At 51.7% G+C, this 25,512-nt stretch overlaps 8 protein-coding genes across 11 annotated transcripts; 1 reads left to right on the top strand and 7 right to left on the bottom strand.

Annotated features, from left to right (window-relative positions):
- Positions 1-1,205: 1,205 nt before the first annotated feature.
- Positions 1,206-5,283, bottom strand: LOC9644547 (pentatricopeptide repeat-containing protein At4g18520, chloroplastic). 3 transcript variants are annotated; one of them, XM_024689092.1, is made up of 7 exons: positions 5,221-5,283; positions 5,115-5,168; positions 4,906-5,015; positions 4,809-4,847; positions 4,607-4,744; positions 3,453-4,545; positions 1,206-3,284 (listed from the first exon to the last, which is right to left on the bottom strand). In XM_024689092.1, exons 6-7 carry the CDS (start codon positions 4,525-4,527, stop codon positions 1,897-1,899), a joined length of 2,463 nt encoding a protein of 820 aa, XP_024544860.1. In that variant the 5' UTR covers positions 4,528-4,545; positions 4,607-4,744; positions 4,809-4,847; positions 4,906-5,015; positions 5,115-5,168; positions 5,221-5,283; the 3' UTR covers positions 1,206-1,896. The 3 variants fall into 3 exon arrangements, with proteins under 3 accessions (XP_024544860.1, XP_024544861.1, XP_024544862.1); XM_024689093.1 differs by lacking the exon at positions 5,221-5,283 and having other exon boundaries at positions 5,115-5,197; XM_024689094.1 differs by lacking the exons at positions 4,809-4,847; positions 4,906-5,015; positions 5,115-5,168; positions 5,221-5,283 and having other exon boundaries at positions 4,607-4,798.
- A 65-nt stretch (positions 5,284-5,348) lies between these two features.
- On the bottom strand, positions 5,349-6,588 carry LOC112351359 (vacuolar protein sorting-associated protein 32 homolog 1-like). Its single transcript, XM_024689095.1, has 6 exons — positions 6,435-6,588; positions 6,276-6,375; positions 6,143-6,228; positions 5,980-6,071; positions 5,810-5,921; positions 5,349-5,748 (listed from the first exon to the last, which is right to left on the bottom strand). The coding sequence occupies exons 1-6, from the start codon at positions 6,510-6,512 to the stop codon at positions 5,542-5,544; spliced, it is 675 nt and encodes a 224-aa protein (XP_024544863.1). The 5' UTR covers positions 6,513-6,588; the 3' UTR covers positions 5,349-5,541.
- Positions 6,589-7,533: 945 nt separating this feature from the next.
- LOC9644548 (tetraketide alpha-pyrone reductase 1) lies at positions 7,534-8,903 on the bottom strand. Its single transcript, XM_024689045.1, has 6 exons — positions 8,737-8,903; positions 8,511-8,680; positions 8,263-8,451; positions 8,049-8,211; positions 7,792-7,984; positions 7,534-7,731 (listed from the first exon to the last, which is right to left on the bottom strand). The coding sequence occupies exons 1-6, from the start codon at positions 8,867-8,869 to the stop codon at positions 7,575-7,577; spliced, it is 1,005 nt and encodes a 334-aa protein (XP_024544813.1). The 5' UTR covers positions 8,870-8,903; the 3' UTR covers positions 7,534-7,574.
- A 110-nt stretch (positions 8,904-9,013) lies between these two features.
- Positions 9,014-11,088, bottom strand: LOC9644549 (pentatricopeptide repeat-containing protein At1g60770). The gene is made up of 2 exons (XM_024689044.1): positions 10,583-11,088; positions 9,014-10,508 (listed from the first exon to the last, which is right to left on the bottom strand). The coding sequence occupies exons 1-2, from the start codon at positions 10,961-10,963 to the stop codon at positions 9,054-9,056; spliced, it is 1,836 nt and encodes a 611-aa protein (XP_024544812.1). The 5' UTR covers positions 10,964-11,088; the 3' UTR covers positions 9,014-9,053.
- LOC9644550 (protein translation factor SUI1 homolog) lies at positions 11,085-11,922 on the top strand. The gene is made up of 3 exons (XM_002983788.2): positions 11,085-11,211; positions 11,315-11,475; positions 11,590-11,922. The coding sequence occupies exons 1-3, from the start codon at positions 11,175-11,177 to the stop codon at positions 11,734-11,736; spliced, it is 345 nt and encodes a 114-aa protein (XP_002983834.1). The 5' UTR covers positions 11,085-11,174; the 3' UTR covers positions 11,737-11,922.
- Positions 11,865-14,439, bottom strand: LOC9644207 (protein DENND6A). Of its 2 annotated transcripts, XM_024689042.1 has the most exons (4): positions 14,307-14,439; positions 12,485-14,256; positions 12,227-12,419; positions 11,865-12,164 (listed from the first exon to the last, which is right to left on the bottom strand). In XM_024689042.1, the coding sequence occupies exons 2-4, from the start codon at positions 14,146-14,148 to the stop codon at positions 12,015-12,017; spliced, it is 2,007 nt and encodes a 668-aa protein (XP_024544810.1). In that variant the 5' UTR covers positions 14,149-14,256; positions 14,307-14,439; the 3' UTR covers positions 11,865-12,014. The 2 variants fall into 2 exon arrangements, with proteins under 2 accessions (XP_024544810.1, XP_024544811.1); XM_024689043.1 differs by having other exon boundaries at positions 12,485-14,439.
- Positions 14,440-19,285: 4,846 nt separating this feature from the next.
- LOC9644208 lies at positions 19,286-22,898 on the bottom strand. The gene is made up of 2 exons (XM_024689151.1): positions 20,956-22,898; positions 19,286-20,896 (listed from the first exon to the last, which is right to left on the bottom strand). The coding sequence occupies exons 1-2, from the start codon at positions 22,896-22,898 to the stop codon at positions 19,336-19,338; spliced, it is 3,504 nt and encodes a 1,167-aa protein (XP_024544919.1). The 3' UTR covers positions 19,286-19,335.
- A 31-nt stretch (positions 22,899-22,929) lies between these two features.
- On the bottom strand, positions 22,930-25,487 carry LOC9644552 (NADPH-dependent diflavin oxidoreductase 1). Its single transcript, XM_024689155.1, has 12 exons — positions 25,318-25,487; positions 25,185-25,262; positions 25,011-25,115; positions 24,854-24,945; positions 24,624-24,802; positions 24,441-24,574; positions 24,305-24,379; positions 24,148-24,258; positions 23,973-24,089; positions 23,799-23,918; positions 23,531-23,747; positions 22,930-23,480 (listed from the first exon to the last, which is right to left on the bottom strand). The coding sequence occupies exons 1-12, from the start codon at positions 25,453-25,455 to the stop codon at positions 22,969-22,971; spliced, it is 1,878 nt and encodes a 625-aa protein (XP_024544923.1). The 5' UTR covers positions 25,456-25,487; the 3' UTR covers positions 22,930-22,968.
- Positions 25,488-25,512: the final 25 nt, after the last annotated feature.

Genomic DNA, 25,512 nt, shown 5'->3' on the forward strand with positions numbered 1-25,512 from the left:
TAAAATTTGCCGAATGGTTTTGGTTGCCGAATGCCGAAAGGCTGACCACGAGGAGCTAGTGGACATCGTCAAATTGAAAGAAGGCGTCCCGGTTCCAAGAGTGATTGGGGGACGACCTTGTCATTCAAAACACGAGAAGAGAAATCTCACTCTCTCTCTCTCTCTCTCTCTCTCACACACACACACACACAGAGAAAGAGAGAGAGTGGATCCTTAAAAACCATTTGCCCTAAAATAAACCATGACATTTATTAATATAAAACTATGGAGGATATAATATTCTTTGAATATCCTCAAACAATTACAGCAAACATTTTATCCATCTAGACTGTTATTCCACTGAAACGCTTCAGGAAGACTGTATCCCCAACCTGGAGTTGGATCAGCGGAAGGTAGATGTTCTATGTCCTCAAAGCCAGAAAATTGTCCAGTTGCTCCTTGTGGTCTGCCTCCTCATCCGCTCGAATTGTCCCCTTGTCGTCGTTTTGATCGTCCTCGGCCACAACCTGAAGCTCCGAGGGGCTCATATCCGAATCAGAACTGCTCTCTCCTTTTTGAACATCGAGAGAACATCCAGGACTGTTCTTGTTGTAGGCTCCACTCCCGCTTTTCCTATAGATCTTGCAAAGCGTAAATTCGTTGAAGTTACACTGTGGGTGGAGGCACACCGGTGCCAGTGAGAGGACGTGAGTGAATCCTTGCATGATCCCGCATAGATAGATCCCCGCGTCGTCGGCGTTGCTGATGTAAAGCCTCTCGCGAACTTGCTTCATTCCTTTTTGGCTGTGATCCCTGACCTAAGAAAATGGGAGTTTATATTTCTAATCTATGTATAAATATGTGCCGTCAAAGAATCAAAATACGCTGTTGAAAGCTCAAACGAATGATGGACTTTGATTCCACGAGGAAGGAACAAGGCGGCGTATGGAAGATGCAGGCTAAATCCTGGTCTTGCAAGTGAAGATCTTGAGACCCGTCCAAAGCAGATTCTCGTGGATATAGCCTGGCCCAAAAGCGTTGATACGTGGGCCAGCCAAAGTCAAACGCCAGTGGCCTTTTGTCTGGTCAACGTGAAGGAGATGGAAATCTGCTTAGACCATGTTGTTCCAGGACGATGACTGGCATTGTGTGGAACAAGATTTGAGCTTTTGCAAGTCGCTGTGCATAAATCTTCATCAATTTGCGGTCAGGAAAGAGCTTTTGGATGGCGGAATTTCAATTGCAAAGCTCACAACATATGCCCAGAACAGAGCGGGCATCTTAGGACGAAACTGGCTCTCTTTCAAATTGCCGCAATACTGGTGAATACTGCTTCCTGCCATCGCTACAAGCCCAAGCTGGGATTGCCCGAGGTCGCACTAACGGCGGAAGACGGCTGTGTGTAGAATCACCCGAGTCTTTGCCCGCTTTGTCAGCCGAGGAACTGTGATCACCAGCCCAAACGAGTGTTTCAAGCATCTCCTCCTGCGACTTCTCTGTTACATGAGATTCAATGAGACACGCTTTGGTTTGATCACGACTTGGGAAGCGACGTGGTTCATTGTTGCCGATGCGAGCTACACGGCGGTGGGGGATCTCGGAGCCTGTTTCCCAGGAGCTCGAGGCCCTTGCTCCATCTCTGCTTCGTTCTCCAGCTCGCTGTGGACGAAGCGGAGCCATTGAAGATGATGCAGCATAAGGGAGGAGCCTGCCATTCCTTCTTCAAGAGTTTGGAGACGGCCGAGAGCATCGGGGAGCAATTCATGGAAACGGTGCGCTCGGACTTCGGCTGGGGGGTGGCCATGCACAGCGACGTGACGCAAAAGCTCCAGCTGTTACCGTGGAGTGTTACCGTGAGTCAACCCATATAGTGAGGGACTTGACTGAATGGCAGAGTCAACCCTTGGTATCTTTGTTTCAGCCACAGTAAGTGTTGGAGAGCATGACATAGGTGGTGTGGTGCCTGGGATCCATCCCAAACAACTCGTCGGCAGCTCGTCTCCCAAGCACCAAATCTCCATGGTTGCTACATCCCCCAAGCAAGCTCCTCCATGTCACGGCGCTGGCCGGATCTGGGAGCTTCTCGATCAGCGCCTCGGCCTCCCCGAGCTTCCCAGCCCGGCACAGCAGATCCACAATGCTGCCGTAGTGATCCGGCCCCGGATCAATCTCATACTCGCCCCGCATCAGCTGGAAGCACTCGTACGCCTTGTCTAGCAGCCCCGCGTGACTACACGCCGAGAGTATCACCGTGAGCGTCACCTTGTCCGGCGACCACCCTGCTTGTTCCATCCCTCTCACCAGTTCCACCGCCTGGAGCGCCTGTCCGTGCTGGGCACACGCCGTGATCATCGAGTTCCAGGTGATCAAGTCGCCGTGGTACGAGCCCATCGCGTGGAACATCGCTTGCGAGACTTCCCAGCTTCCACACCGCGAGTACATGGTGACCAGCGCGTTGAAGAGGCCTGTGTCAGATTCCAGCGAGAGGTTGAGCTCGGAAACGAGGCCGTGAAGCTTCTTGCCGTGCGAGAGGCTGGCGTGCGAGGCACAGGCCGAGAGCATGGTGAGCAGCGTCACTCTGTCCACTCTTATCCCTTCCAGTAGCATCCGGGCGAAGAGCCTGACGACCACGGCTTCGTTTTCCTGCTGCTCGTGTGGAGCCTCTGAAGGACGCTGTCTCTGTTGGATGCACGCCCCTAGCATCGAGTTCCAGGTGACCGTGTCTGAGTGCTGCATCCTCTCGAAGATCTCCCAGGCGGTGTCCACGTCTCCACTCTTGGCGTACATGTTTACCAGCAAAGTTCCCACTGTGGAGTCCAGATCAAGCAAGCACTCGGCAACCTGTTCGTGGATTCTGCGGCCTTCCACGGACGATCCAAGAGCAGCCACTGCGTTGAGCACCGAGACGAATACGCTCTTTCTCGGTCGCGTTCCCTCCTGCTGCATTCTCCGGTAGAAACTCAAAGCTTCCTCCGGTTTGCCCTGCTGCGTGTGCGCGTTGATGAGCGCGTTCCAGGTGAGAGCGTCCCGGAACTCGTCAGGCACGCTGCTGAAAATCTCCCTGGCAATTAGAAGCTCCCCACATTTGCCATACATGTTTACCAGAGCGGTGAAGACGTCGGTGGATTCGACCCCGGTCTCCCGGACCAAGTAGTGCACGAGCTTGCCTTGCTTGAGCGCTCCCAAGTTGGAGCAAGCGTTCAGTGCAGCTACAAAGACTCCATCCTCGGGAATCAAGCCGTGCGAATGCATAAGGTGGAATTCTCTCAGCACGTCCTGGTCGTGTCCCTGCTGGGAAGCATACGCTGCAACAATCGAGTTCCATGAAACTGAGTCCGGGACCAAAATCTCACCAAGCACGCTCTCAGCAACATCCAAATACCCGCACTTCCCAAACAAGCTCACCAATGCAGTCTTAACCAAATCATCTCCAAACAACCCACACTCAACCACGCAGTCGACGACAGTCTTACCAGCAGTCATCTCGGCCAGGCCCGCGCAAGCGTTGAGAGCAGCCAGAAAAGTCACCTTGTTGGCGCTGACGCCTTCCAGCTGCATGAGGCTGAAAAGCTCCACGGCCTGGACAAAGTTCCTGGTCTGCGTGTATGCTCCCATCAGCGAGTTCCAGGCAACCGGAGCCGCGTGCTTGTCACCCATCTCGTCGAAGAGCTGTCTTGCTCGGTCAACATCTCCGCACTTCCCGTACATGTTAAGAACCGAATTGCCGACGACAACATCGGATCCATATCCATACTTGTCCGTAGCTTCGTGGATCAGTCTGCCAACAGATAGATCTTCGGCAACAGTGCACGATGAGAGCATGCTGATGAAAGTGACTTCGTTGGGAACCACGCCACTGTTCTCCATGGCCCGGAAGATGTCCCAGATCTGACAAGCGTGTCCTGGAACGGCTGCATGAGCTGCAATGAGAGCACTCCAAGTGATCTCATTCCTGCTTTCCATGGAACCGAAGACAGCCTCGGCGTCAGCCACGCTGCCACAGACAGCGTACATGTTGATGAGAGCCGTCCCAACGACGATGTTCGAGGTAGACAGTCCAGCTTCGTCGACCAGCCCGTGGATCCATCTGCACTCCTCGAGCCTCTCGTCACAGCACGACTTGATCACAGAGATAAAGCTTACGATGTTTGCCATCTTGGAGTCCAGCAGCAGCAGCTTCCGAAAGAGGCCCAGTCCCTGCCTGGAATGCCCGTTCTGGGCATACGCTGTGATCATCGCATTGAACGACACCACATTCTTCTCTTCGATGCCATCGAAGGCCGCAGCTGCGTCGCGCACGCAGCCCAGTCGCCCATACAAGTTGATGAGATGGTTTCCCAGAGACTTGTTCCCTCTGAATCCCCGGCGAGTGATCTCCGCCTCGAGCTGCTTGGCCGCCCTCGGCGATCCCGACCTGCTGCAAGCTTGGATCAAGCCCGCAAAACCATACACATCTATTACCTTGTCCTTGTGTCTCTCTAGATGCTGGAGTAGAGCTCTTTCCAGCTCGCAGGAGTGAGGAGGAACTGCCCATCTCCTCAGTATCATCACTCATCTCTCTAGCGCCTAAACAAAAGAAGAGAGAGGATTGTCAAGTAAAAAAGCGTCTCAAGTTCGAAACGCTTACATGGATTTCTCTGTTCTATCAAGCCGAGGTCCAGAGCGAAGGATCAAACGAGTACCGTGGTTCCCACCTCCAGGCGCGACGATCGCGCGCTATCTTCGCTGGAATCCTGTTCGCCAGCATCTCATCCGTGACATGGAACTGCGATGGAGAGATTTAAGAAGAAAGGGTGTTTGATCGAGTGGGTGTTTGCTTGCACGCTAACCTTGGAAGCACATCCTCTCAAGCACGCCTTGTCGCATCTCTATTCAGCCAGAAAGAAGAAGATTGAGACATCAATGGATCGAAAATCTGGCTATTACCCGAGATTGGAACTTATTGCCGGGAGATCGGTCAAGCGCCGCGGTCCATTCAAACTTCTCGCCCTTGTAGATCGGATCCTTGTGACACAGCGCCCGGCAATTCTCGATACCTGCGATCGATCGAAACGAAACCAGATCAAGGCAAGAACAGCTGAAAATCTCAATATTCTTCCGAAATATCGTCCCGCGATGGGAATGCCAGCACTCACATTCATCCCAGCTCTCGCCGCCGCTACCGCACCCCTTCTTGCAGTACACTCGCCCTGCAAACAGAGCGTGAATCAAACACGCACACAAGAACTCCCTTGCATCTACATGGAATGTCTTTTATCGCGCCATAGCGCCGGAGGCAGGAGCTATTACACTGCGATGCTTCCTCGTCGCGACGATCGAACGCCCCCATCTCCAACTAAGAACCCTAAAACTTGGAATAAACTAGACTAGTCAAGAAGAATATCCTTATTTAATTTGAAAACAACCAAACGAGTCTTCTATACAGTAGTAGCACTGCCTTTCGCTCTCCCGGGCCTTCGATAGAAAAAAGAAAAGCACGGCCTTTCTTCGCTCGAGGAAATCAATCACCTGTAAGGATATGTTGGTGTGTGTACTCTATATACACAAAGCTGGCTTGGATTTTCACAAGGCCATCTCGGCTTGCAAGGCAGCAAGCTCGTCGTCCTCGGCGGTGCTTTGCTTTTGTGCTGGAGCTCGCTGGCGAGCTGGTTGCGCCGGACGCGCTGGAGCTGCTGGGAGCTGTGTCGCTGGAGCCGTGGTCGCTGGCTTGAGGAGTTCCTCCTCCAGTTCCAGGCCTTCCAGATCTTCCAGCTCTTGCTCCAATTCATCCTGGAAAGTTGTGTTGTTTAGATAACATGAGATGGATCGCATCTGGATTGAGCTCGCTTACCTCGTCGAAGTCTGTGCCTCCGAATGGCGAAGACAACGCTTCTTGGATTTGCTTCATGTTGTCTGTCTGTTCGTTGATCTCGTCCATGGTCTTGTCTACGTCATCAATGTTTCTGGAGAAGAAAACCACAGAAAGGATAAGAGAAAACTGGGAAGAGTACGAGAACTTACGTCTCTGCTTGTATTTGTTTCATGGCATGAGCCCCACTTCTCAGCGCGTCGACGGTTTCGGTAGTGGCTTTAGCACCCTCGAGCATAATCATCTGTGCAGACAAAGCACAAAAACCTTGGGAGTTTCGTCACGAAAAAAAACCATTTTGAAGATCCACTCTACCTGATCGTGAATGCGAAGCTGGAAGTTCCCAAGTTGCTCTACTTGAATCTCGTAGAGCTTCTTTCTCTTCAAGCACGCAATAGCACCTACACACAACATACTGTTGACAGAAGAAAAATTAAAGGACACAAACCCTTTTTGTTCTTCTCCCGAGTGAATCCTTTCGCCCTCTCCACCTCCGCCGCGATCTTCTTCTGCAGCACGCGCTCCTTCTTCTCGAGCATCTCGAGCGTCTGCCGGGATCGAATTGATGAGAAACCCCCCAAACCCGAGAGCCACAAAATTCTCTTACCTCGTTGAGCTTGTCGAGCGTCGCTACTGTGGTCGCAGCTGCCTCCTGCTTGGGCTTGCCGAAGAATCGGGTAAACATGATGGCGATGCCGGGCCACTAGCTCTGGCGATCTAATACGAATCTACAAACCTAAATGGCTCCTCTTTTTAGGGTTCTTCGAGCGCGTGGACACGTCACCAGAACAAAGGGCAAAATCTTAGCCCTATCTTTGGATTTCAAATTTTCAAAAAGCCCTAGTTTCTTCCCGAATTTGATCAGTCGATTCCAGCGGCTTTCATCAGATTGGAGAATTCCCTGAAATTGAGATGAGAATCTCTGTCCTCGTCGTACGCGCCAAAGATAGTTTGCACCAGCTGCGAGCGAAATCACAAGAAAATTGCTGGAGATCATCCAAATTTCTCATCAGTTACCTGGGTGATCTGGGGCTGGAGAAGCTGATCGTTTGCTAGAAGCATGGCATCCGCAACTTCATACTTGGAGAGCTTGCCATCCGCGTCTTTGTCGTAAAACTTGAAAAGAACTGCCAAGAACACACCATCAATATGCGAAGAGATTTGGGAGAAATTCACTGACCATCAAGCCGGGAAGAGCCCATGACACCCGCATTCATCGTCCTGTTTGTCATCACGGCGTCGCAAATCTCCCTGAAGCTGATCTTGCCGCTCTTGTCCTGGTCCACCACGACAAATAGCCTCTCGATGCATTGATTCCCTGCAAGAATCGACCAGGATTGGATCGAGGGGAGGGGGAAAATCGAGACCCAAGAGTACCTGGGCCAAACAATGCCAAGAATTTGTCTCGCGTGATCTCGGCGGCCTCCTTGTCCATGGCGCCCGAGTATCGGCATCTCGCGCGCCTCCTCTCCGTGAACGTCACTAGAAATCCCCTAGCAAGAAAGAAATTGAGCTCACTCGCGCCTCGAATCGATCTGGAGGGGTTTCGTTACTTCTGGGCCCGCTCGCGAAGCAGCTGATGTTTCCCATCGATCCCTCGGCCACGGCATTTTCGAAAACATTAGGGCTAGATTTTCGCGGGAACATTCAGCCGGCGCGCCCGCGCCACGTCATTCCAACCGTCGCCACGTTTGCGAGGAATTCTATCACTTTTAATCTTAGCTTTTTTGCCATTGATATCTCTATATCAATAGAGTGTGTCAGTCAAGGAGAACAAGCCCCGATGATAAAAGTTCTCTAGGCAGTCGTCAAACATGTCCTCCACCGATCTAAACTTGAGCCCAAGTTTCTCGAGCTTGGATGTGTCTAGCGTGTAGTATTTCGATTTGTATGACTCTGGAAACCTGGAGGACGAGGCGAAAACTCAAACTTAAGATCGAGATTCGAGTGATCAAAGCACTTACTTGGTGGGGACTTTGAACTGCGGGTACCTCATCGCGAGGAGCTCGCCGAGCTTGTCGTTGTCCATCACTGTGGAGGAACATATGTAGCGGCCTCGAGCTCCAGGAGCCTCCATCACGAGGATGTGAGCGAGAGCAACGTCTTCGACGTGGACGTACCCCATCCTTGGGTAGATCGAGAACTTCTTAGCGTCGCCTGGATCAAAGAGAAGATCTGATGTCATAGACGGAAAAGAAAATGAAAATGAAACAAAGCGTGCCTTTGAGTAAGCCAAGCACGTCCAGAGCGGTGCTGCTTAAGTTCTTGGGGAGCACCGGACCGACTACGAAGCTTGGAAGCACCGTGACAAGATCGAGGTTGTTTTTCTCGGCGAATTCCCACGCTCTTCTCTCGGCAACGGTCTTCGCCAGGTAGTACCACATCTGTGAAACATGAAAAGGTCTAGCAGCAAGATAAAACTTTGAGCCACAGACCTTGTATTTCCTGCAAAAGTCTTCCGAACTCCAAGAGGTATCGTCAAGGACTGAGTTGAACGGCATCTCAGGCATGAAACGAATCGCCGACGTCGAAGAAGTCAGCACAACACGCCGGACTGAAGGAGCTTTCGCACACGACTTTAAGACGTTCAGTGTGCCATTCACTGCCGGCGCAATCATCTCCAGCTGGGAGAAAACAAAAAGCATGAATAAACTCGTGTGAAGACGGAGAGCTGATGCACTACCTCTGGATCGACAGTGAAAGCAGTAACTGGCGAAGCTGTATGGAAAACTCCTCGGCAGCCTCTCACAACGTCATCGAAGCTACCCTCGGTTAGCAAGTCGGCTTCTCGCAGCTCCAGCCTTTCCGACGCTCCAGGAAGACGCAGCAAGTGAGACACCTTGTCAGCATTTCCTGTGATCATGATATCAGGCGATAGTCTTCCAGGAAGCAAAAGAAAAAGTACATACCGGGATCTCGAACAGTGGCTCGAACATAGTATCCTCGCTCCAGCAGACACTTGACGAGGCACGAAGCCAAGAAACCATTCGCTCCAGTAACACAGACAAGCTCCCCTGGAGAGCTCTGTGCTGCCTCACCCATCCTCCTCCTCCCGAAAAATCAGTTGAAAAAATTCCTCACTTTATACCGCTTTTCCTCCGTTCCTCAAAATTAAAGTAGCACTGTCCGTTCGTCACAGTCTTTCTGCCGCACCAAATAAATCGGAGGCCACATTCTCACCTCATGTTACCAGGACGACAAGAAATCTTTAACTTCCTCGCATACACTAGTCCAGGCTGGGGTCATCGTGAACTTCCGTGCACCAGACCCTCTTCTTCCTTTTATAGTACCGATTAACTTTTCTAAGCAGCTGTTTAACTTTCCTGCGCGGTCCTCTTCCAAACCATCTCCTCTTGACCGCATCATCTTCCCATCTTAACCATTGCAAGTGTGGCTTTCCAAAGACTTTCCTCTCAAACCGGTCCTCCTCGAACTGTTTCCTTATGGGCTTGAGCTGTAGTATAAGTTCCCGGATCTCGTCGTTTGGCTCGAATCCCAGCATAACCATTCTCTTGATCAAGCCATGAGCAGGTTCTTTGGCCACCACGTAAGTCTTGAACAAGAGTGTAAACATCCGAATATCCCTGTGCTTGCAAGCCTTGCAGTGCTTAAACATCGCCAGAGCACTGGTAACATCACCCCTCTCCGCATAAATGCTCATAACTTCCAGCATGGTTTCATACCACAGCTTGGTAGACCTGTACCGGACGAGGCTTTGGCCTTCTTCGTACGCCTCGATGGCCCAGTCCTTCTCGTTTCGCTTGATATAACCCTTGATAAAGTAGTGGTAGAGCTCAGGGACCGGTCGAGCTTTGTATTTTGCCGGATAGTCATAGAGTACTTCGGTCGCCTTGTCCATGAGCCCGTTCTTGGTATAAGCTCCAGCCATGACGATAAACTGCCTGTACTCCTTACGTACTCCACGACACTTTCTTAGTTCCTCAAAGATCTCTTCAGCTCTTCCAATGTTTCCGGCGCTTCCAAGAGCCTCGATCATGAAAAGATGGTTGTGCACCGCTACGAGAGGCCTGCTGTTGAGTATTCCCCACACTCTTTCGATCCCCTCCATGTCTTTCAAAAGGCCGTAGAGGAGGAGAATTTTGTTGTACACCTTGCGTTGCTTCTTGAAGCGGCCATTTCTAATTCCTGCCTCCGCTGCTCCGAGTGCTGCGTGAGCCTTCTCGGGGAAACCAGCTTGAATGTACGCCGAGGCAATAAAGATATAAGTCCATGCGTTGGACCTTCCCATGAGCTCTAGCTCCTCGACAATCTCCTCCATCCCAGAAAGATCGCCATGCCGACGTTTGATCCACAGGTGAGTGTTGAGGAAATGCGGATGAAAGTGAAGACCGAGCGACCTTGCTTCTACCACCAACGCTGGGATTCTACGCTCGAGCCCCAGATAATGGAAGAGCAGCGTCATCTGTTCCAACGAGAATGCAGAGACGAGGCCCAGCTCTCTGATCTTGTCCATGACTACCACAGCCTTCTCGAGCATCCTGTTCCTCACATACCCGGCCAGTATATAGTTGTAAGCTTCCTCGGTCTTCTTGTCGTCAGGAAGCCTGTTAAACGCCATCTCGGCTAGATACATATCGACGTGCGCGTAGTAATCCACTTGGAGGACATAGTCTCGATCATCGATCTCGAAAGCTTTCTGGAAGAGCAGCCAATTTCCAACCTTTACATTCGAAACAAAAGAAAAAAAACTCCTCCTTAGCTCTTGCAAAGAAAAACAAAACGAGAAGAACTTACATCTAGAGCCGTCTTGTATTTTTGCCGCTTGGTCAGCTTGCGGATGATCGACAAAACCATGGGTTTGGAATCAATCTCTCCCATATCCACGAGCCAGTTAATGTAGGAAGCAACTCTATGCCCAGGAACGTCACGCACCTTGTCCCAAACGAGCTCCAGCTTATCCTGATATTCCATATTCCTCCGATCCAGCTGAGGCAACACAATGCTCCTCTCCTCTGGCCGCCACAAGAGATCGATTTCCTGCCTGGAACCCTGAGGATCATCCGTCCCACCAGCGCTCCCGGGATTCCCAGCAGCCGTGCCGCAGCGCCGCCGCAGCGCCATCGCTCCAGCGCTCGAGGAAATCGCGACGATCCCCCGCATTCCCGCCAGGCGCATCGCTCACCGCCATACAAGCGCGTCGAAGAACCCTAAACCCTTGGAATCTAACGCCAGCCACTTGCCGGCCGCCACGTCGCAGGGTAGAATATAATATATGTGATACCCGTCTTCTAGGGTTTTCCAGTTCGTGCCCCTTCGTTGTTTGTGCGAAGCGAAGCGCCTTAGATTCAATCGCGAGCGGCGGCAAGAACAACAGTAGATCAAGTTCATGTCTGAGGCTGACATCCAGATTCCTGGCGCCTACGGTAAGGATCTGAGGATCGAGGAAGAAATCCCCGACCCCCAATTCTCTTCGCCCCGCCCAATTAGGTTGATTCTCCCCATCTTTCTCACGGATTTGTCTGCCAGATCCCTTTGCCGAAGCGAATGCTGAGGAATCCGGTGGTGTTGGATCCGCGGAATACGTCCATGTGAGAGTCCAGCAGCGAAATGGCCGCAAGAGCTTGACCACCGTCCAAGGCCTGCGCAAGGAGTTTAATTACAACAAGATCCTCAAGGACTTCAAAAAGGTAAGAGAGATCCATCGCCCTCTTTCCCCAGGCTAGAGCGAATTCCCCTCTTTTCTCGATCGAATTGGCTCGAATTGGCTCTAAATCTCGTCGTGGGCGACGATTGTTTGGCAGGAATTCTGCTGCAACGGCACCGTGGTGCAAGATCCGGAGCTGGGTCAGGTGATTCAGCTACAGGGCGATCAGCGCAAGAATGTGTCGCAGTTCCTCGTCCAAGCCGGAGTGGTCAAGAAGGATCTAATCAAGATACACGGTTTCTAAGTGGTGGTGGGGGTATGTAGCTATAGCTGAGTGGAGAGCAAACAGGGACACGGAAAAATCACAAAAAAAAAAAAGAGAGATTGGGGGGCTCTACTCTATATGGTGTTGGTTTGTATATGTGAAAGCTATGTGAGCAATCACCAGAGACTTTGCTGATATAATCCAATGCACTGTCCATTCTGTGTATTCTATGGTGATCCCCACTTGGAAAAAGTGAACGACCTCTTCTCTTTTTACTACTTTCTTTCTTCCATCGCTTTGATCGATTTGATCCTGTGTTATAAGTGAAGGAATTTTGCTCGCTGGGGATTCAGGTACATGAGCTCCTGGAGGTCTTTCGGCAGGAACTCGAAAATGGCTTTTAGATCGCCGGTAATCTTCTCAAACGCATTAGTCTTGTTAAAGTCGATGCCGCTCTCTCTGGAAACCTGCGTAGAAACAATTCAAGGATGGTTGATCCAAAATCAATCGTGCTGCGACTGTTTCTGACCTCGATTTCTTCCGCGAGGTGTCTCTCCACAGCGTTGAACGAATCGACGACTTCCACCTCCGTCATCTTCCGGAGGAACACGCGAACGTCCGCTTTGTTGCAGGCGTCTCGCCACAGACGGTGTTGCTCTTGCTCGGCAACAGCTCGTCTCCTCTGGAACCAAGGCATGAAGTTCGGTCCTTCCAAGAATTGCCTGCCAAAAGCACGCACGAATCTCTTAGAGAAACCATGGAGAAAAACTACAACAGGCAAGCTAACCTGTAGAGATTGAGCCAGTGTGTGTTCGACCGCTTGGACAAGAACTTCCCGGGACCTCTTCCGGCCAAAGCTTCCAGGAACGTCAACGCATCAAACGGTGGAAGTGGCGGCGGCCCCAAGAACGGCGAGATTCCCTCCTGGGGAGTGCTCGCTCGCAAGTAAGGACCGAATGGTGCCAGGAAGTTTGTGGTGAGCTCCAGGAAATGCCGCCTCAAGGCGTCATTGTTGACGACCGAGGTCGATTCTTCGATGCAAAGTGACGGCTCTGCGTTCACCAGCCTGTTTAGAACCTGGACATCTCCCTTGGTCGCGGGGCTGTGCGTCGTCCACAGCGCTTCCCTGTGCTCTCCCATCAGACACAGCGGTCCTTCTTTCCTGGCGAGCAAGTTCGCTGGATAGAGCCGCCTCACGAGCTGTATCTGCTTTTGGAGGCGACCCTGCGACGTTGCTTTGCCTGCCACCTTCTTCCTGTCCAAGCTCCCGCAAGCTCCCACCGAGAGGACGTGAGGAAACATCTTGAGCGCCTTGAGGAAGAAAACGTTGGTGACGCCGAGGATCATCGGAGGTATCCTGTCCTCCTCCGTGCATGAGTTGAGCGACGCGAAGCCCGGATCGTGGATCGTGAAGTACGGCCGAAAGTCGACGCTGCATGGCAGAGGCGCGATCAAGCTGATCAACCCCGCAACAGCCTCGCAGCACTGAGAAGGCGTGGGAGAGATCACCAGCAGCGGCTCTCCTATCAACAGCAGCTCCCAGAGCGTCCAGAGATGCCCCAAGAGCCCCTTAAAAACTCCGTAGAGGTTCACGTCGTGGAAGATACTCTGAGGAACCGACCTGTTCGACGGCGACACGGGAGCCATGGCGCTCGTAAACCCGTCCCTGGAAGCTCCAGGCCCCGGCGGAAGCGTGTGAAGCGGTGGAAGATGTGACTTGATCACAACTTTCCCGAGCATGAGTTCCATCATCGTCCCAAACCTCGGCCGCGGCCAGCGAGACATGTGTAGCGCGGCCTGCTCGAGCGCCGCCACACCGTTCTCAAAGTAGAGCGGCCCCAGGAGCTCCACCAGCGGCTTGAAGACGCAGTAAAGCGGCAGCTCGGACAGAACCAGCACCGACTTTTGCTCGCCACCTCGCTTGAGCTTTGCGTCGTATCTCTGCCTGTTGAAGACGAAGCCGTAGAGATACTTCTGCCCACCTTTGCCGAGACCATTGATCGCCGTCCCATTCACGCCGACGCTCTTCTCGTTGCTCTTCTTCTTGAGAACCTCCGAGTCGATCGAAAGTCTAGCGCCATCCTGATCCTCGGCCTTGAAAGGTAGCGTGGAAGTGGATCTTGTCAAGCTGCTGCGCCTAGAGATGGAGTTCTCGAGTGGCAACCCACGTCGTTGCGTCCGAAAGAAGAAGACTGTGTCGTGCACTCCAAAATCTTTGCTTGCTCGAGAGTTGGCCATGGAGTCTGGAAAGGAGCTGAAGGCCACGTCGAGCTCTTCCTCCTGGCTCAAAGCCCCGGCCGGGTAGCATTCCTCCACAACCTGTCCCTGTTCTAAATCGAACCTGATGGTGCAAAATCCCACCAGCCAGTGCTCCAGCGATGGCGCCGCCGCCGCGTCGCCGCCGGAATCGTGCTCCAGCTTGCGAGCTGGAAAGGAGGAGCTGCGATCCATCGCCGCCGGAGTATCATCGACGCGAGCTCCAATGCCGAGCGGAAATGCGTTGTCCGAGAGCCCTAATCGCGTGGAGGAGCTGCATTGGGGCCTCGAAATGGAGGATCCCTAGCGAGGAAGGGGATAAGAACCCTGGCAGCGATGGATTTCCAGCTCACCTCGATGGAATGCGCGCTGCCGCGGCGGCGATTGATCGATGGCCCAGTGGACGAGAAAATCTTTTAATCTTCGCGCTGGCGCCTCAAAAGAGAATGCTAGACACTGTGGCTCGTCGCGATCCTGTTGCCGCGTCGTTATCGAGCGAGCTGTAGCAATAAACTAAAGAAGCTTTCTAGCGGACATCTGGGCCGTCCATCGAAGAGGAGCATTCCATAATGGAATGTGGAGAATCGCAACCGTCGAAATCGCCAGCATTGATTTCATTGACTTTCTGTTGACGTTTTATTGATTTTCATTGACTTTTCGACTGACCAATGATACCTTAGCAAAAACATTACCTAACTGTCCAGAACACGATGCAATCGAGATCAATTTGGTTGATGATTTCTGTCTCTTCTTCCTGCTTCCACCAATCTACTAGTGTTTTTTGAACACTCTTCTATGCATGCTGACTGAAAGAGATTTGCGAGATGATGCACACAATCATCTGGTGGCAGCGGAAAGTCGTTCCAAACTTCACCTGGAATTGGCATTGCGGACCAGGTTTCCTGAAGAGTGAATGTCATAAGCCTGCAATTTGCTACCCCGAAAGATGAGCTCCCCAGCAAGATTTCCTGTCAGTCAGCTGCTGCTAGTTGGAGACACCCAGACTTGGCGGCTCGAGTTCCGAGTATAAACGGTGTACAGACTCGCAGAGTGAACTGGTGCTCAAGTTGGAAACCCGTGCGACCTGGCTAATCGGGCACGTCGTCGTTTATGTTACCTCCATGAATGCCACACACGAGGCTGCCGGAGCATGAGGCAATTACAATGTAACTCCGCGGCAATAAATCCTACCAGATGCTCCTCTGGATACCATGCCAGGAGTGCAACTCCAGTTGAGCATGGAAATACATTTTCCATCGTTTAAAGTTTGAAGAGCTACTGTTTCACTTTAATGCTTCAGGAAATTAACATTTAGAAACTTTTAGTCCCCGTTTCACAAACAAAATTTCGCTAACGTTTTTTTTTGTTTTTTTTTAATAAATTGCAAGTTGTTGAGGCCGTGAATAGCTTTGGTGTTGATCATACTGTAACTCAGCCATAGCATTCATAAGCTGTGATTGTCCTGGAAATAGATGTGCACCAATCTTTGCTAGTTCGTCTGCAACTTGATTTCCAGCAATGTCATAGTGCCCCTTCACCTTACAAAAATGAATTGGAACAAACGATGTTCTTGCAACCCAAACAATCCTTTGAATAATGTCTACATTTGGGTGGTGACTCAGGGCTATTGGGTCCTGCACATACATCTCCAGCAGTGTCAAGGAATCATAACTGTCTGTGTATACAAAGATTGGCTCCCACAATCCCCAGTGCCATTCCATCTCCAAACAGATTTCGAGGGCTCGCAACAAACCCAATAGCTCAAACGTGATGGCGGAGCTTGTGTATAAATTGTCGTTTACCCTTCTTCCGCAAGCGAGTCGCATGGAAACTCTTGGGATAAACACGCCATAACCTCCAAAAACTCCATGTTTGAACGATCCATCGGTGAATGCTTGGAATCCTTGATCACTCGCAACCATTTCTTGTGTATGCACGACCTTGTTCACCTCAAACATTTCACTTCCTTGCCTTTAATGCTCTTTTCTTGTTCTGGAAAGGATACCTAACCCAAAAGGCAATAGCATTTTATATAAGCTATGGAAATAATTTCTTATTTTGGAAATTCCAAGCGTTGCCCGCACTAAAACAACAGCTCCAGAAAGCCAGAAGAAAAAGCACTGTTAGAGGAGTATGGCAGCCGGGGGCGGCGACCTTATACAGCAGTCGCTCTGCCCATCGTTTTCCAACCGTCTCATCCAACGCATGCGCGCGCTTACCGATTTATATTCCAAGGCTTACATCAAGCAACGCTGTGCTTTCCTCCTGGAGAAAACAAGTAGTTTTTTGGCCTTCGCGAAAGCAGAAAAAGAGCTTGTCTCTCGTCTCTTACATTTAGCCTGCCTTGGATCCATCGCTCTTTATAGAGAAGGCCAAGCCCCAGCTGGGAAATGTTGGAGTGACTTGCGGGCTCTTCCATTCGGTGCTCTTTGCCGAGCAGGATGTTTTGTGTGGGGGAAGGGCGATGGTGGAAGGCTGGGCATAGACACGGAGTTTAACCAGTACAAGCCTTACGTGAATATCAGGATCAAGAGGGTCCAAATGGCGAGCGCTGGAGGATTGCACAACATCGCTCTCACGGAGGTTGGAAATGTGTATACATGGTACGTGAGATCATCCTTGGTTTTTAATTTCTTATTTTCTTGTTCTTGCGTTTGAGATGTGTTGATGCCAAAGCTTGCAGGGGGCACGGGGCTGTTGATGCTCTAGGCCATGGATCATACGAGCGAGAGCTCATTGTTGGAAGGCCCGTGGAAAGACAGGATAGTTCACGTTTCGGCTGGGGGATCGCACACTGCCGCAGTCACAGAAAGTGGCAAGCAAAGTTCTCTTTTTTCTTGAGGAAGTCTGATTGTTTTCTTCTTCTTCTTTCTTCTGTAAAGGCGAGCTTTACACATGGGGAAGAGACGAGGGTGAAGGAAGGCTCGGGCATGGAAATCCGGACATCATGGACGAAGGTGCATTGAGCAGGCCGACGAAGGTCCAAGCGCTAGACGTTCCCATCGCCTCGGTTTATTGCGGGGGATTTTTCACAATGGCTCTCACTAAGTCGGGTCAATTATGGTCTTGGGGAGGTATTTTTCTTTTCCTGATGAAAGCTGGGGAGAATAGTGATGATTCAAGTTCAGGGAATGCAAACCATGAGCTTGGCCATGGACTCTAGTGCAAGTAGCTTGTGGTGCATTCCATGCTGCTGCTCTCACTCGTAAGTTCTTGCCTTGGTTTTTTCTTGTTGGTACGTAACATTCTACTTGTTTCACTTAGAGGACGGGAAAGTGATTGCATGGGGATATGGTGGAAATGGCCAAGAAAAGAACCGGCTTCGACGTGAGCTAAGTAGTAGGCAGACCAATCCGAGACCTCCATTCTCAAGAGCAAATGGTTGAAGCAGCCATCTTGCTCCAAGCGGTTCTTCGTCGCAATCCGAGCTTGACAAAGTCGACGATCACGAGCGCAGCAGCAGCATCCTCATCACGATCCATTCGATTTGCTGCTCGCGAGCGAAGGGTCCACCGGCGGAGGGCTGGCATAACTCTGTCCACTTGAGCTTCCAGGAGCTTGACGGACTCTGAGCCCTGCAAGCCCAGCCCCTGCCTTCCATCCTTCAGGAGAAAGATCTCCGTCCCGAGCTTCCCTGGTCCGCTACACCCATACCACAGCGCGTGGAACAGGATCAGGAGATACTCCGGCTCGTTGGAGATGCTCGCCAGCACCGTCGGCTTCATCAGGTTCTCGATGCCGACTGGAATGCTGTCCAGTTGCCCGCGAACGGTCTGAGCGTCCTCGTCCGTGAAAGCAATGTGAACGTTGGAACCGGTTGCTGGGGCTCCAGCACATCGCCAAAATTGTGTGTTCCTTCGGACGTGGGACTGGCGGTCGGACTCTTTGGCTTGTGCGAAGGCTCGCTCAGGGGGAATGGAACACGGACTGGCGGTATAGGCCCATACAAGCCACTCGTCGAGAAGCTCATATGGCAGCGTCCACGTTATCTGTTGCTGCTTCCAGTGACTTCACTTTCAGCTGGCAAACCACCTGGATCTTCACACCCGATTCCTAAACCCCGGAGAAGTTCCTTCGAAGAATTGCGAGAGTATCCGCAGTCTTTGCATCCATCATACGCAGCACATTGTCCGAAGTTGGGTGATCCGAGCCGCCAGGAACTTCGTCGTCCCTTACTGCGACGAGGCTACTGCCTGCTTCTGGTCCTCTGCCATTACAGATGGGCTGGAAAATATCGTGCAGCACCAGAGACCACGAGCTTCGCACCAGCAGTGGAGTCTCTCGAGTGAGATGGATAAAGGACGAGACCTGTATGGATGCCTTCTTTCCCAGGTAGGCTCGAGGCGATGGCGATCCCAGAACGAAGACACATGCAGCAGCTGTGGCTTTTAATCTTCTGTCTGGCTATCTCCGTACGTAAGTATTTCCCGCAGACGATTTCCTGGGATTGATATCAGTATCCAGAGGTAGAACCTGAAACAAACTCCGAGAGAACTTTGAGCACTTCAAACAAGATTACCTTGCATTGTCTCGGACCTCGATGTCTGGAAAGTAGAGGCACTGATATCCAAAGAGCTCGTCAGCCGGCGAAAAACTCTCGAGCTCTGGTGATGCATGGAGCCAGATTCGCAGCGTTAATCCAGAGTGCTTGCCAACCTTGAACTTGAGATAAGTTTCGAGGGACTTGATGAGCGCGCTGGGAGGAATCTTGCCACTGTCTGCAATCCTTTTCAAGGCCGGGAGCTGCGAGTTCGAGGGAAGCACAGGGACCAGATCCTCACTGAAAGTTCTCAAGAGACGCTCCCCCAGCCTCACAGCTTAGAAACCTGTTCAGTAGAGCGAGGATTCTATCGACGAGGTTATCCTGCAGAGACCTGAGCAGCAATTTCCAACACCGCCACCATATCCGGAAACCGGAAGAGCAGCCTCGTCTCCAAATTGTATGTTTTGATTTGGCAACCTGTGATGAAGAAGGGAAGAAGCGATCCGCGGCATTGAAGTTACTCAGAGCATCTTCGTATCGGAAAGAAGAGATCAATGGCAACTTTAAGAACCATCCTGGTTTAACTTGAAGACATGTCCAGCAGCTGCTGCTTGAACACTTGCACGTCTTCGACCCCAGGGTTGACGGGATCAGTGCACGTCCACTTGGAAGCCTGTCTCAAATCCCAGCCAATCCACCACCACGAAGCCATCGTCGACGGGACACATGATGTCCAGCGGCGGCGTATGCAGGTGAGCACGGGCTTAGGCGGCGGACATAGACACATAAAGTCGTCCTTGTCCTATCGGTGAATATTCGGGGATATTCCTCCCAAACCCTAAACCCAAGAACCTAAATCTTCTCTGCCCTCTTTTTTATTCCAAAAAATGTGGAGCGCTCTAGAAATCCATCTTTGTTCTCGGGATAACGAACGATTCGAGGAATTCGTCAACGTGAGCTAGGCTCGGCCAGTAGTCTGTTCTAATGCGAATCAAGGTAGACCAATCCGAGACCTCCATTCTCAAGAGCAAATGGTACCTTGGAGGAAGGAAAACGAGCACCATGAAGCAGCCGAGCTCTCCTCCGCCGGCGGAGTCTTCGCTCGCAAGCAGCAAATCGCTCTCCAGAGAGAATGGATCGTGGTGAGGATGATCCAAGAGCTGCTGCTGCTGCTGCTGCTGCTGCTCGTGATCGTCGACTTTGTCCTCGGTTTGCGAAGAAGCGCTCGAGGAGCTCCTCGAGCAAGACGGTTCCTCGATCCAGCAGCTCTTGTCAAACTTTCCACTGTATCTCGCCATCTCCTTGAGAGAAGTCCCGCTCACGGACACCACGAAACCAGCCAAGTAGTTCTCCACGGCCGAGAAAACTCTGTCCGCTTGAGCTTCCAGGAGCTTGACGGACTCCGAGCCCTGCAAGCCCAGCCCTTGCCTTCCATCCTTCAAGAGAAAGATCTCCGTCCCGAGCTTCCCTGGTCCGCTACACCCATACCACAGCGCGTTGAACAGGCTCAGGAGATACTCCGGCTCGTTGGAGACGCTCGCCGGCACCGTCGGCTTCATGAACAGGTCCTCGATGCCGACTGGAATGCTGTCCAGTTGCCCGTGAACGGTCTGAGCGTCCTCGTCCGTGAAAGCAATGTGGCAGTCGACCAAAGTTGGAACCGGCTGCTGGGGCTCCAGCACGATCGTCACCACCTTGCCAAACTTGTGTGCTTCGACTGGTTGCTCCTCGGGATGGCTTGATCGCGGCGGCTCCAGAAACTTAACTCTTCGTTCGGTCCCTTCGGACGTGGTACTGGCGGTCGGACTCGTCACCGAAGACTTTGGCTTGTGTGAAGGCTCGCTCAGGAGGAATGGAACACGGACTGGCGGTATAGGCCCATACAAGCCACTCGTCGAGAAGCTGATGACCGCAGCATATATGGCAGCCAAGTTTTGTGCGTCCACGTTATCTGTTGCTGCTTCCAGTGACTTCACTTTCAACCGGCAAACCACCTGGATCTTCACACCCGATTCCGAGACCCCGGAGAAGTGCCTTCGAAGAATTGCGAGAGTATCCGCAGTCTTTGCATCCATCATACGCAGCACATTGTCCGAAGTTGGATGATCCGAGTCGCCAGGAACTTCGTCGTCGGTTATTGCGACGAGGCTACTACCTGGTTCTGCTGCTGTCGGCTTCTGATCTTCTGCCGTGACAGGCTCCAGAATGGGCTGGAAAGTATCGTGCAGCACCAGAGACCACGAGCTTCGCACCAGCAGTGGAGTCTCTCGGGTGAGATGGATAAAGGACGAGACCTGTATGGACGCCTTCTTTCCCAGGTAGACTCGAGGCGATGGCGATCCCAGAAACGAGGACACATGCAGCAGCTGTGGCTTTGAATCTTCTGTCTGGCTTTCTCCGTACGTAAGTATTTCCCGCAGACGATTTCCTGGGATTGATATCAGCATCCGGAGGTAGAACCTGAGACAAACCCGAGAGAACTTTTAACACTTTCACATGAACAAAAGATAAAAGATTACCTTGCATTGTCTCGAACCTCGATGTCTGGAAAGTAGAGGCACAAATATCCAAAGAGCTCTGTCAGCCGGCGAAAAACTCTCGAGCTCTGGTGATGCATAAGTAGAGTTCGGCAGATGGTCAGAACCTCGCTTCCTCGGAGCCAGTAATTCGCAGCGTTAATCCCAGAGTGCTTGCCAACCTTGAACCTGAGATAAGTTTCGAGGGATTTGATGAGCGCTCTGGGAGGAATCTTGCCACTCTCTGCAATCCTCTCCATCAACGGAAAGTAGGCCGGGAGCTGCGAATTCGAAGGAAGAGCAGGGACCAGATCCTCACTGAAAGTTCTCAAGAGCCGCTCACCGAGGCCGTGATGAGCCTCACAGCTTAGAAACCTGTCCAGCAGAGCGAGGATTCTATCCACGAGCTTCCTCACAGTTCTAGCCATTCTGACGAGGTGATCCTGTAGAGACCTGAAGAGCAAAGAGTCCACCAGAGCTTCACCATCTTCCAACACCGCCACCACCTTTGAAGAATGCTCGTATCCGGAAACCAAAAACCTGTGAAGTGTCCGGAACAGTAGCCTCGTCTCTGTGCTGCTCGGAGGAAGCCACTTGTAAGATGACAAGCACACCAGTCCGTCCTTCAAGAGCTTGCTGGCCATGTCCGTCGCATCTTCCTGGACCATGACGCGGACAAAGTTCTCGGAAGAGCCTTCTCGCTGCTGCCTGTCGAAAACCACTGCAAAGCGAGCGAGACACTCCAGCTTTGCGGCCTTGAGCGAGAGCGGATCAAAAGCTTCCGGATAGAGTGACTTCGCCACCAGCGGAAGAACACCTTCCCTGCCTCTGGAGGTGACCAAGTTCTCGACGCCCAGCAGCCAGTGTATGGCCAGGAGACGAACAGTGAGCGGCTGAGAGAGCTCTCTCGAGAACAACACAAGACGCTTGTATACGATCGACTCTTCTCCTTCGAAAGCATCAGGGAAGCGAGCAAGGATGGTGAGAAAGCCATGGCAGGAGATCGGACTGAAAGAATGCAAGAGGTTCCAGAACTGGATCTTGAGCAAGCTGGGTTGCAAATCCAAGCAGCTGGCTGTGCGACACACATCGGATATAAACTCGGCCACCCCACACTCGGTTAAGAGACTCGGCTTCTCGAGAAGGAAAGATATCACTCTACGAAACTCTTTCATGCATTCCTCGGAGAAATCCTTGGACGAGGAAAGAACTGCGGGTGACGAGGAGCTAGAAGAAACACTGCTGAGGAATGGCGAGATTGAGAATGGGATCAAAGGCACGGTGGTGAAGAGGATGGAGTACGTACCAGCGTAGAAAGATCGTAGAAGAGGCATGTAGAGGGCGATGTTGCGAAGAACGCTGGTGAGAAGGAGCGTGTACGCTTGGCCAGCGTGAGTCCGCTCGCTCTGGCACAGCGCTAGTAGATGGCCAGCGCTGGAATGGAGAAGGCAGGGATAGGCCTTTTCTAGCTCGCGTAGACACTCACACGCAGTGGCTCGGAGATGGCGCTCGCTGGAATGGTTTGGCCGATTGATAAAGACGAGCAGCATCTCCACCAGAATCTCCAGGCGGCGCGGCGAGCTGCCGATCGCATCGATGCTCACCATGGTGGACGTCACAGTGACCATCATCTGCTCCTTGATCGAGGACGAGGAGGAGTTTCCATCGGCGGAAGATGGGGCCTGGAGCGTGGATCGCAGTGTGTCCAGCAGTAGATCCAGCGCCGCGGCATCGTCTGCCACGAGCAGGGCCGCATTCTCATCCAGAAACGCGAGCGTCTGGAGCTTGAGCGCAAAATCCTTCTTGGATCCCACCGCTTGCAATGCCTGCTCCACGAGCCCCGCGGGCGTGTAGAGCGACAGCCATCGCCCGCGAGCATCGCTCGAGCCCCGGAAATCCTGAAATATCTGCTCCCAGTCCTGTGAAGAAATCTTCCTGTCCGCCATATCCCCTGGAAGAACCCTAATTTTCGTCGGAAGAACCCTAATTTTCTCTCGAATATTCCTCCTAGCTCATTCACGTCCAAACTTCCACTACATATCTCCCGAGAGCTTCTAGCTTCTTAGGTGCCGCTCGAGGATCGCCCATCTCGACAGCGATCTCGTCGAAAGCTTGCGCTACGTCCGCCGGCATCTTATCGGCGGAGCCACTGACGAAGATCGCTGCTCCATCTTCGATCAGCTTGTAAACCAGCTTGCTCTGCTCGCGAATCCTGTGCTGGACGTAGATCTTTCTCGGCTGGTCTCTGGAGAATGCGACGAAGAAGCCACCGCCATTTTCCTGCGAGAGCACGCCTCGATCTTGGGCGAAAGCCTGCCACTGTTCCTTGTAGAGGAAATCCTTTGCGCTGTAGCGGCATCCGAAGAAGAAGAGGATTGGAGCTACTGGCTGGCTTGCAGCGATCGCGGCTCTTTCCTCGATGAAGGCTCGGAATGGAGCACAGCCGGTTCCCGGACCGACGAGTATCAGCGGTACCGAAGGACGAGGAAGCTTGAGGATTCCTTTCGTCACCCATACTGGAACTACACCTGGAAACGAGGAACTGAGCTCTTGTGAAAAATGTGAGAGGCTGTGGTACCTGTTTTGGAATCGAGTTGGGCCAGCCAAGTGGAGCACAGGCCTTGCCTTTTCCGTTTGAAGGGAGTTGTCCACTGCACCACGGCCATTGTGAGATGGATCTCATTGGGATGCGCTTTGAGAGACGACGAGATGGAGAAGTATCGAGGTCGAAGGCGCGGAACAAGCTGCACAAGCCATTCCAGTGGAAGCCGGACAGAAGGAAAATCCTCGAGCACCTGAAAGAGAAGCCGAAGCTAAGTTATGGTGAAATCAGATCCAGAGCTAACCTCGGTTACTGTGCGCCTCTCTCGTTGGTTGTAGTTGTAAAGATCATCCCTTCCCTCGGACGTTGCAAAGTATTGCAGTCTTTCCTTCTCGTGCTCTGCGTCAGCGAAATGCATCATCACCTAGAGCAGACAGGGAAAACAAAGTTTTCTTTATCGACTTTTGTTCATCCATACCTCAAAGAAGTAGCGACGGGGAGACGCGGAACTAATGTCCATCACGGCCTCAACAAGCGTCCTCAGTGTGATAGGAGCAACACTTTGATAACCTTCTACAGCGTTTGCTGGTTCAACCTGAGAAAATCAGTAAGAGTGTTGAGATGGCATATCCATATTAACTCCAGTTTCTAACCGAAACAAGTGCAGCTTCATCCAACCCGCATCTTTCCATAAACCTGGAGACAGCTTCCTCACTTTGAGCTGGAAAAACTCCAAGCACGTCACCGGGAGCGTACTCTAGTCCCTGTAACAGAAGCATTAGCTGATAAGGACACGAACTCCCAACGTACAGAACCACCAAGGTCGAATTCCAAGTGTCGAACATCCTGTTCGTGGCTTGTGTCGGTCAGCCTCATGTTTTTAATCTGCAAGAAAGAAGCGTCCGCGGTAGAAAGTAATCTAAGAGAACTAAAAGTTGTTACTAACCACTTGTGCAAAGACGGGATTGTTGGGAACCCGACCAAAGTTTTTGTCATCGGCAATTGGCGGATTGAAGGAGCCACTGGCAACTTCTATCATGGTCCGTGCTCGGTCGTGCTCAATCCATTTTCTCTGCACATCTGTCTTCCTAGTTAGTTAAAGCTCATGAAATAAATGAAAAAAGAAAACCTGTGCTATAGCCTTCTGCAACAGATGAGATGTGAGGCTGGTGATAAACTATTTTATACTTGGGAGGATCAAGCTGCCAAGCTGTATCATCAGCGGGTTCGCTCACTTCTTCTCTACCATAAATTCTACGCACGGCGGACCACAGAGAAGCGAGCCATGGGTCCAATGCTCCTTCGTATCTAAAATATCACAGTTGCTTTAAAAAATTAAAACTTGCGAATAGAACTTACCCAGAACGATGCTGGTCATCCCCCAGTCCTCTATAAACTATAGACTTTGCTCCGAGGTCCGCCAATCTTCGATCAAGTTTCAAAGCGACGAACTGCAGAGATAGATAGAGAGAAAGCCATGACTTTAAGGAATCGAAGAAAAGCGATGGTCGCTTACGTTAAACTTTTGGTACCCCGAGTCACCGAGTCCGAAAACAGCGTAATTCACATTCTCTAGCCACCTCTTACTCAGGGAGCTATTCAGCAAAAATTTCCAAAACCTCTACAAAATCAAGAAGAGCTCAAATCAAAACAAAGTTGAGCTAGAACTGACGAAAGAAAAAAGCCAAACCTTCATAGTGTCTGGCTTATCCCCTTGCCCGGTCGTCGATGCCACAAAAATCACAGCATTTTCGGATGCGAGCTGCCGCTGAGGATTATAGAAGAAGAATCCATGAGAAATTCTAGGCGGGATTACTCCTTACCGGATCGTAGCGATCCATACTCATCACTTGAGGAAGATAGGCGCGGCGCGCGGCCTCGCGGCCAATCCGCTCAGCTACATCCTCGGCATTACCAGTCTGCGACGCGTACAAGACGAGAATTCGCGCTCGCCGATCCATGGCGACCGCGCAAGAACCCTAGCTAAGCACCAAAGCGCACTCAAACGCTAAAGGGCG

Source organism: Selaginella moellendorffii, unplaced genomic scaffold, assembly GCF_000143415.4.
Source record: "Selaginella moellendorffii unplaced genomic scaffold, v1.0 SELMOscaffold_60, whole genome shotgun sequence".
Taxonomy (NCBI): Eukaryota; Viridiplantae; Streptophyta; class Lycopodiopsida; order Selaginellales; family Selaginellaceae; genus Selaginella; species Selaginella moellendorffii.

Bases quoted from the DNA above. Each gene is read 5' to 3' on its own strand.
- LOC9644207 (XM_024689042.1), bottom strand. From the start codon at position 14,148: ATGGATCGCAGCTCCTCCTTTCCAGCTCGCAAGCTGGAGCACGATTCC. The intron at 12,420-12,484 runs GTTAGCTTGCCT...TGCTTTTGGCAG, and splicing joins CACTGGCTCAATCTCTACAG to GCAATTCTTGGAAGGACCGA. The intron at 12,165-12,226 runs GTCAGAAACAGT...GTTTCTACGCAG, and splicing joins ACCTCGCGGAAGAAATCGAG to GTTTCCAGAGAGAGCGGCAT.
- LOC112351359 (XM_024689095.1), bottom strand. From the start codon at position 6,512: ATGTTTACCCGATTCTTCGGCAAGCCCAAGCAGGAGGCAGCTGCGACC. The intron at 6,229-6,275 runs GTTTGTGTCCTT...TGTTGTGTGTAG, and splicing joins TCGGGAGAAGAACAAAAAGG to GTGCTATTGCGTGCTTGAAG. The intron at 5,749-5,809 runs GTAAGCGAGCTC...ACAACTTTCCAG, and splicing joins GAGGCACAGACTTCGACGAG to GATGAATTGGAGCAAGAGCT.
- LOC9644208 (XM_024689151.1), bottom strand. From the start codon at position 22,898: ATGGCGGACAGGAAGATTTCTTCACAGGACTGGGAGCAGATATTTCAG. The intron at 20,897-20,955 runs GTAATCTTTTAT...GGTTTGTCTCAG, and splicing joins GAGGTTCGAGACAATGCAAG to GTTCTACCTCCGGATGCTGA.
- LOC9644550 (XM_002983788.2), top strand. From the start codon at position 11,175: ATGTCTGAGGCTGACATCCAGATTCCTGGCGCCTACG. The intron at 11,212-11,314 runs GTAAGGATCTGA...TTTGTCTGCCAG, and splicing joins CCAGATTCCTGGCGCCTACG to ATCCCTTTGCCGAAGCGAAT. The intron at 11,476-11,589 runs GTAAGAGAGATC...ATTGTTTGGCAG, and splicing joins TCCTCAAGGACTTCAAAAAG to GAATTCTGCTGCAACGGCAC.
- LOC9644547 (XM_024689092.1), bottom strand. From the start codon at position 4,527: ATGATACTGAGGAGATGGGCAGTTCCTCCTCACTCCTGCGAGCTGGAA. The intron at 3,285-3,452 runs GTAAGACTGTCG...CGATTGTTGCAG, and splicing joins CCTGGCCGAGATGACTGCTG to CGTATGCTTCCCAGCAGGGA.
- LOC9644552 (XM_024689155.1), bottom strand. From the start codon at position 25,455: ATGGATCGGCGAGCGCGAATTCTCGTCTTGTACGCGTCGCAGACTGGT. The intron at 24,090-24,147 runs GTTAGAAACTGG...TGATTTTCTCAG, and splicing joins ATGAAGCTGCACTTGTTTCG to GTTGAACCAGCAAACGCTGT. The intron at 23,919-23,972 runs GTATGGATGAAC...TGTCTGCTCTAG, and splicing joins CCCGTCGCTACTTCTTTGAG to GTGATGATGCATTTCGCTGA.
- LOC9644548 (XM_024689045.1), bottom strand. From the start codon at position 8,869: ATGGGTGAGGCAGCACAGAGCTCTCCAGGGGAGCTTGTCTGTGTTACT. The intron at 8,452-8,510 runs GTAGTGCATCAG...GTTTTCTCCCAG, and splicing joins CTTTCACTGTCGATCCAGAG to CTGGAGATGATTGCGCCGGC. The intron at 7,985-8,048 runs GCACGCTTTGTT...TCTTTGATCCAG, and splicing joins CGTGCTTGGCTTACTCAAAG to GCGACGCTAAGAAGTTCTCG.
- LOC9644549 (XM_024689044.1), bottom strand. From the start codon at position 10,963: ATGCGCCTGGCGGGAATGCGGGGGATCGTCGCGATTTCCTCGAGCGCT. The intron at 10,509-10,582 runs GTAAGTTCTTCT...TCGAATGTAAAG, and splicing joins AATACAAGACGGCTCTAGAT to GTTGGAAATTGGCTGCTCTT.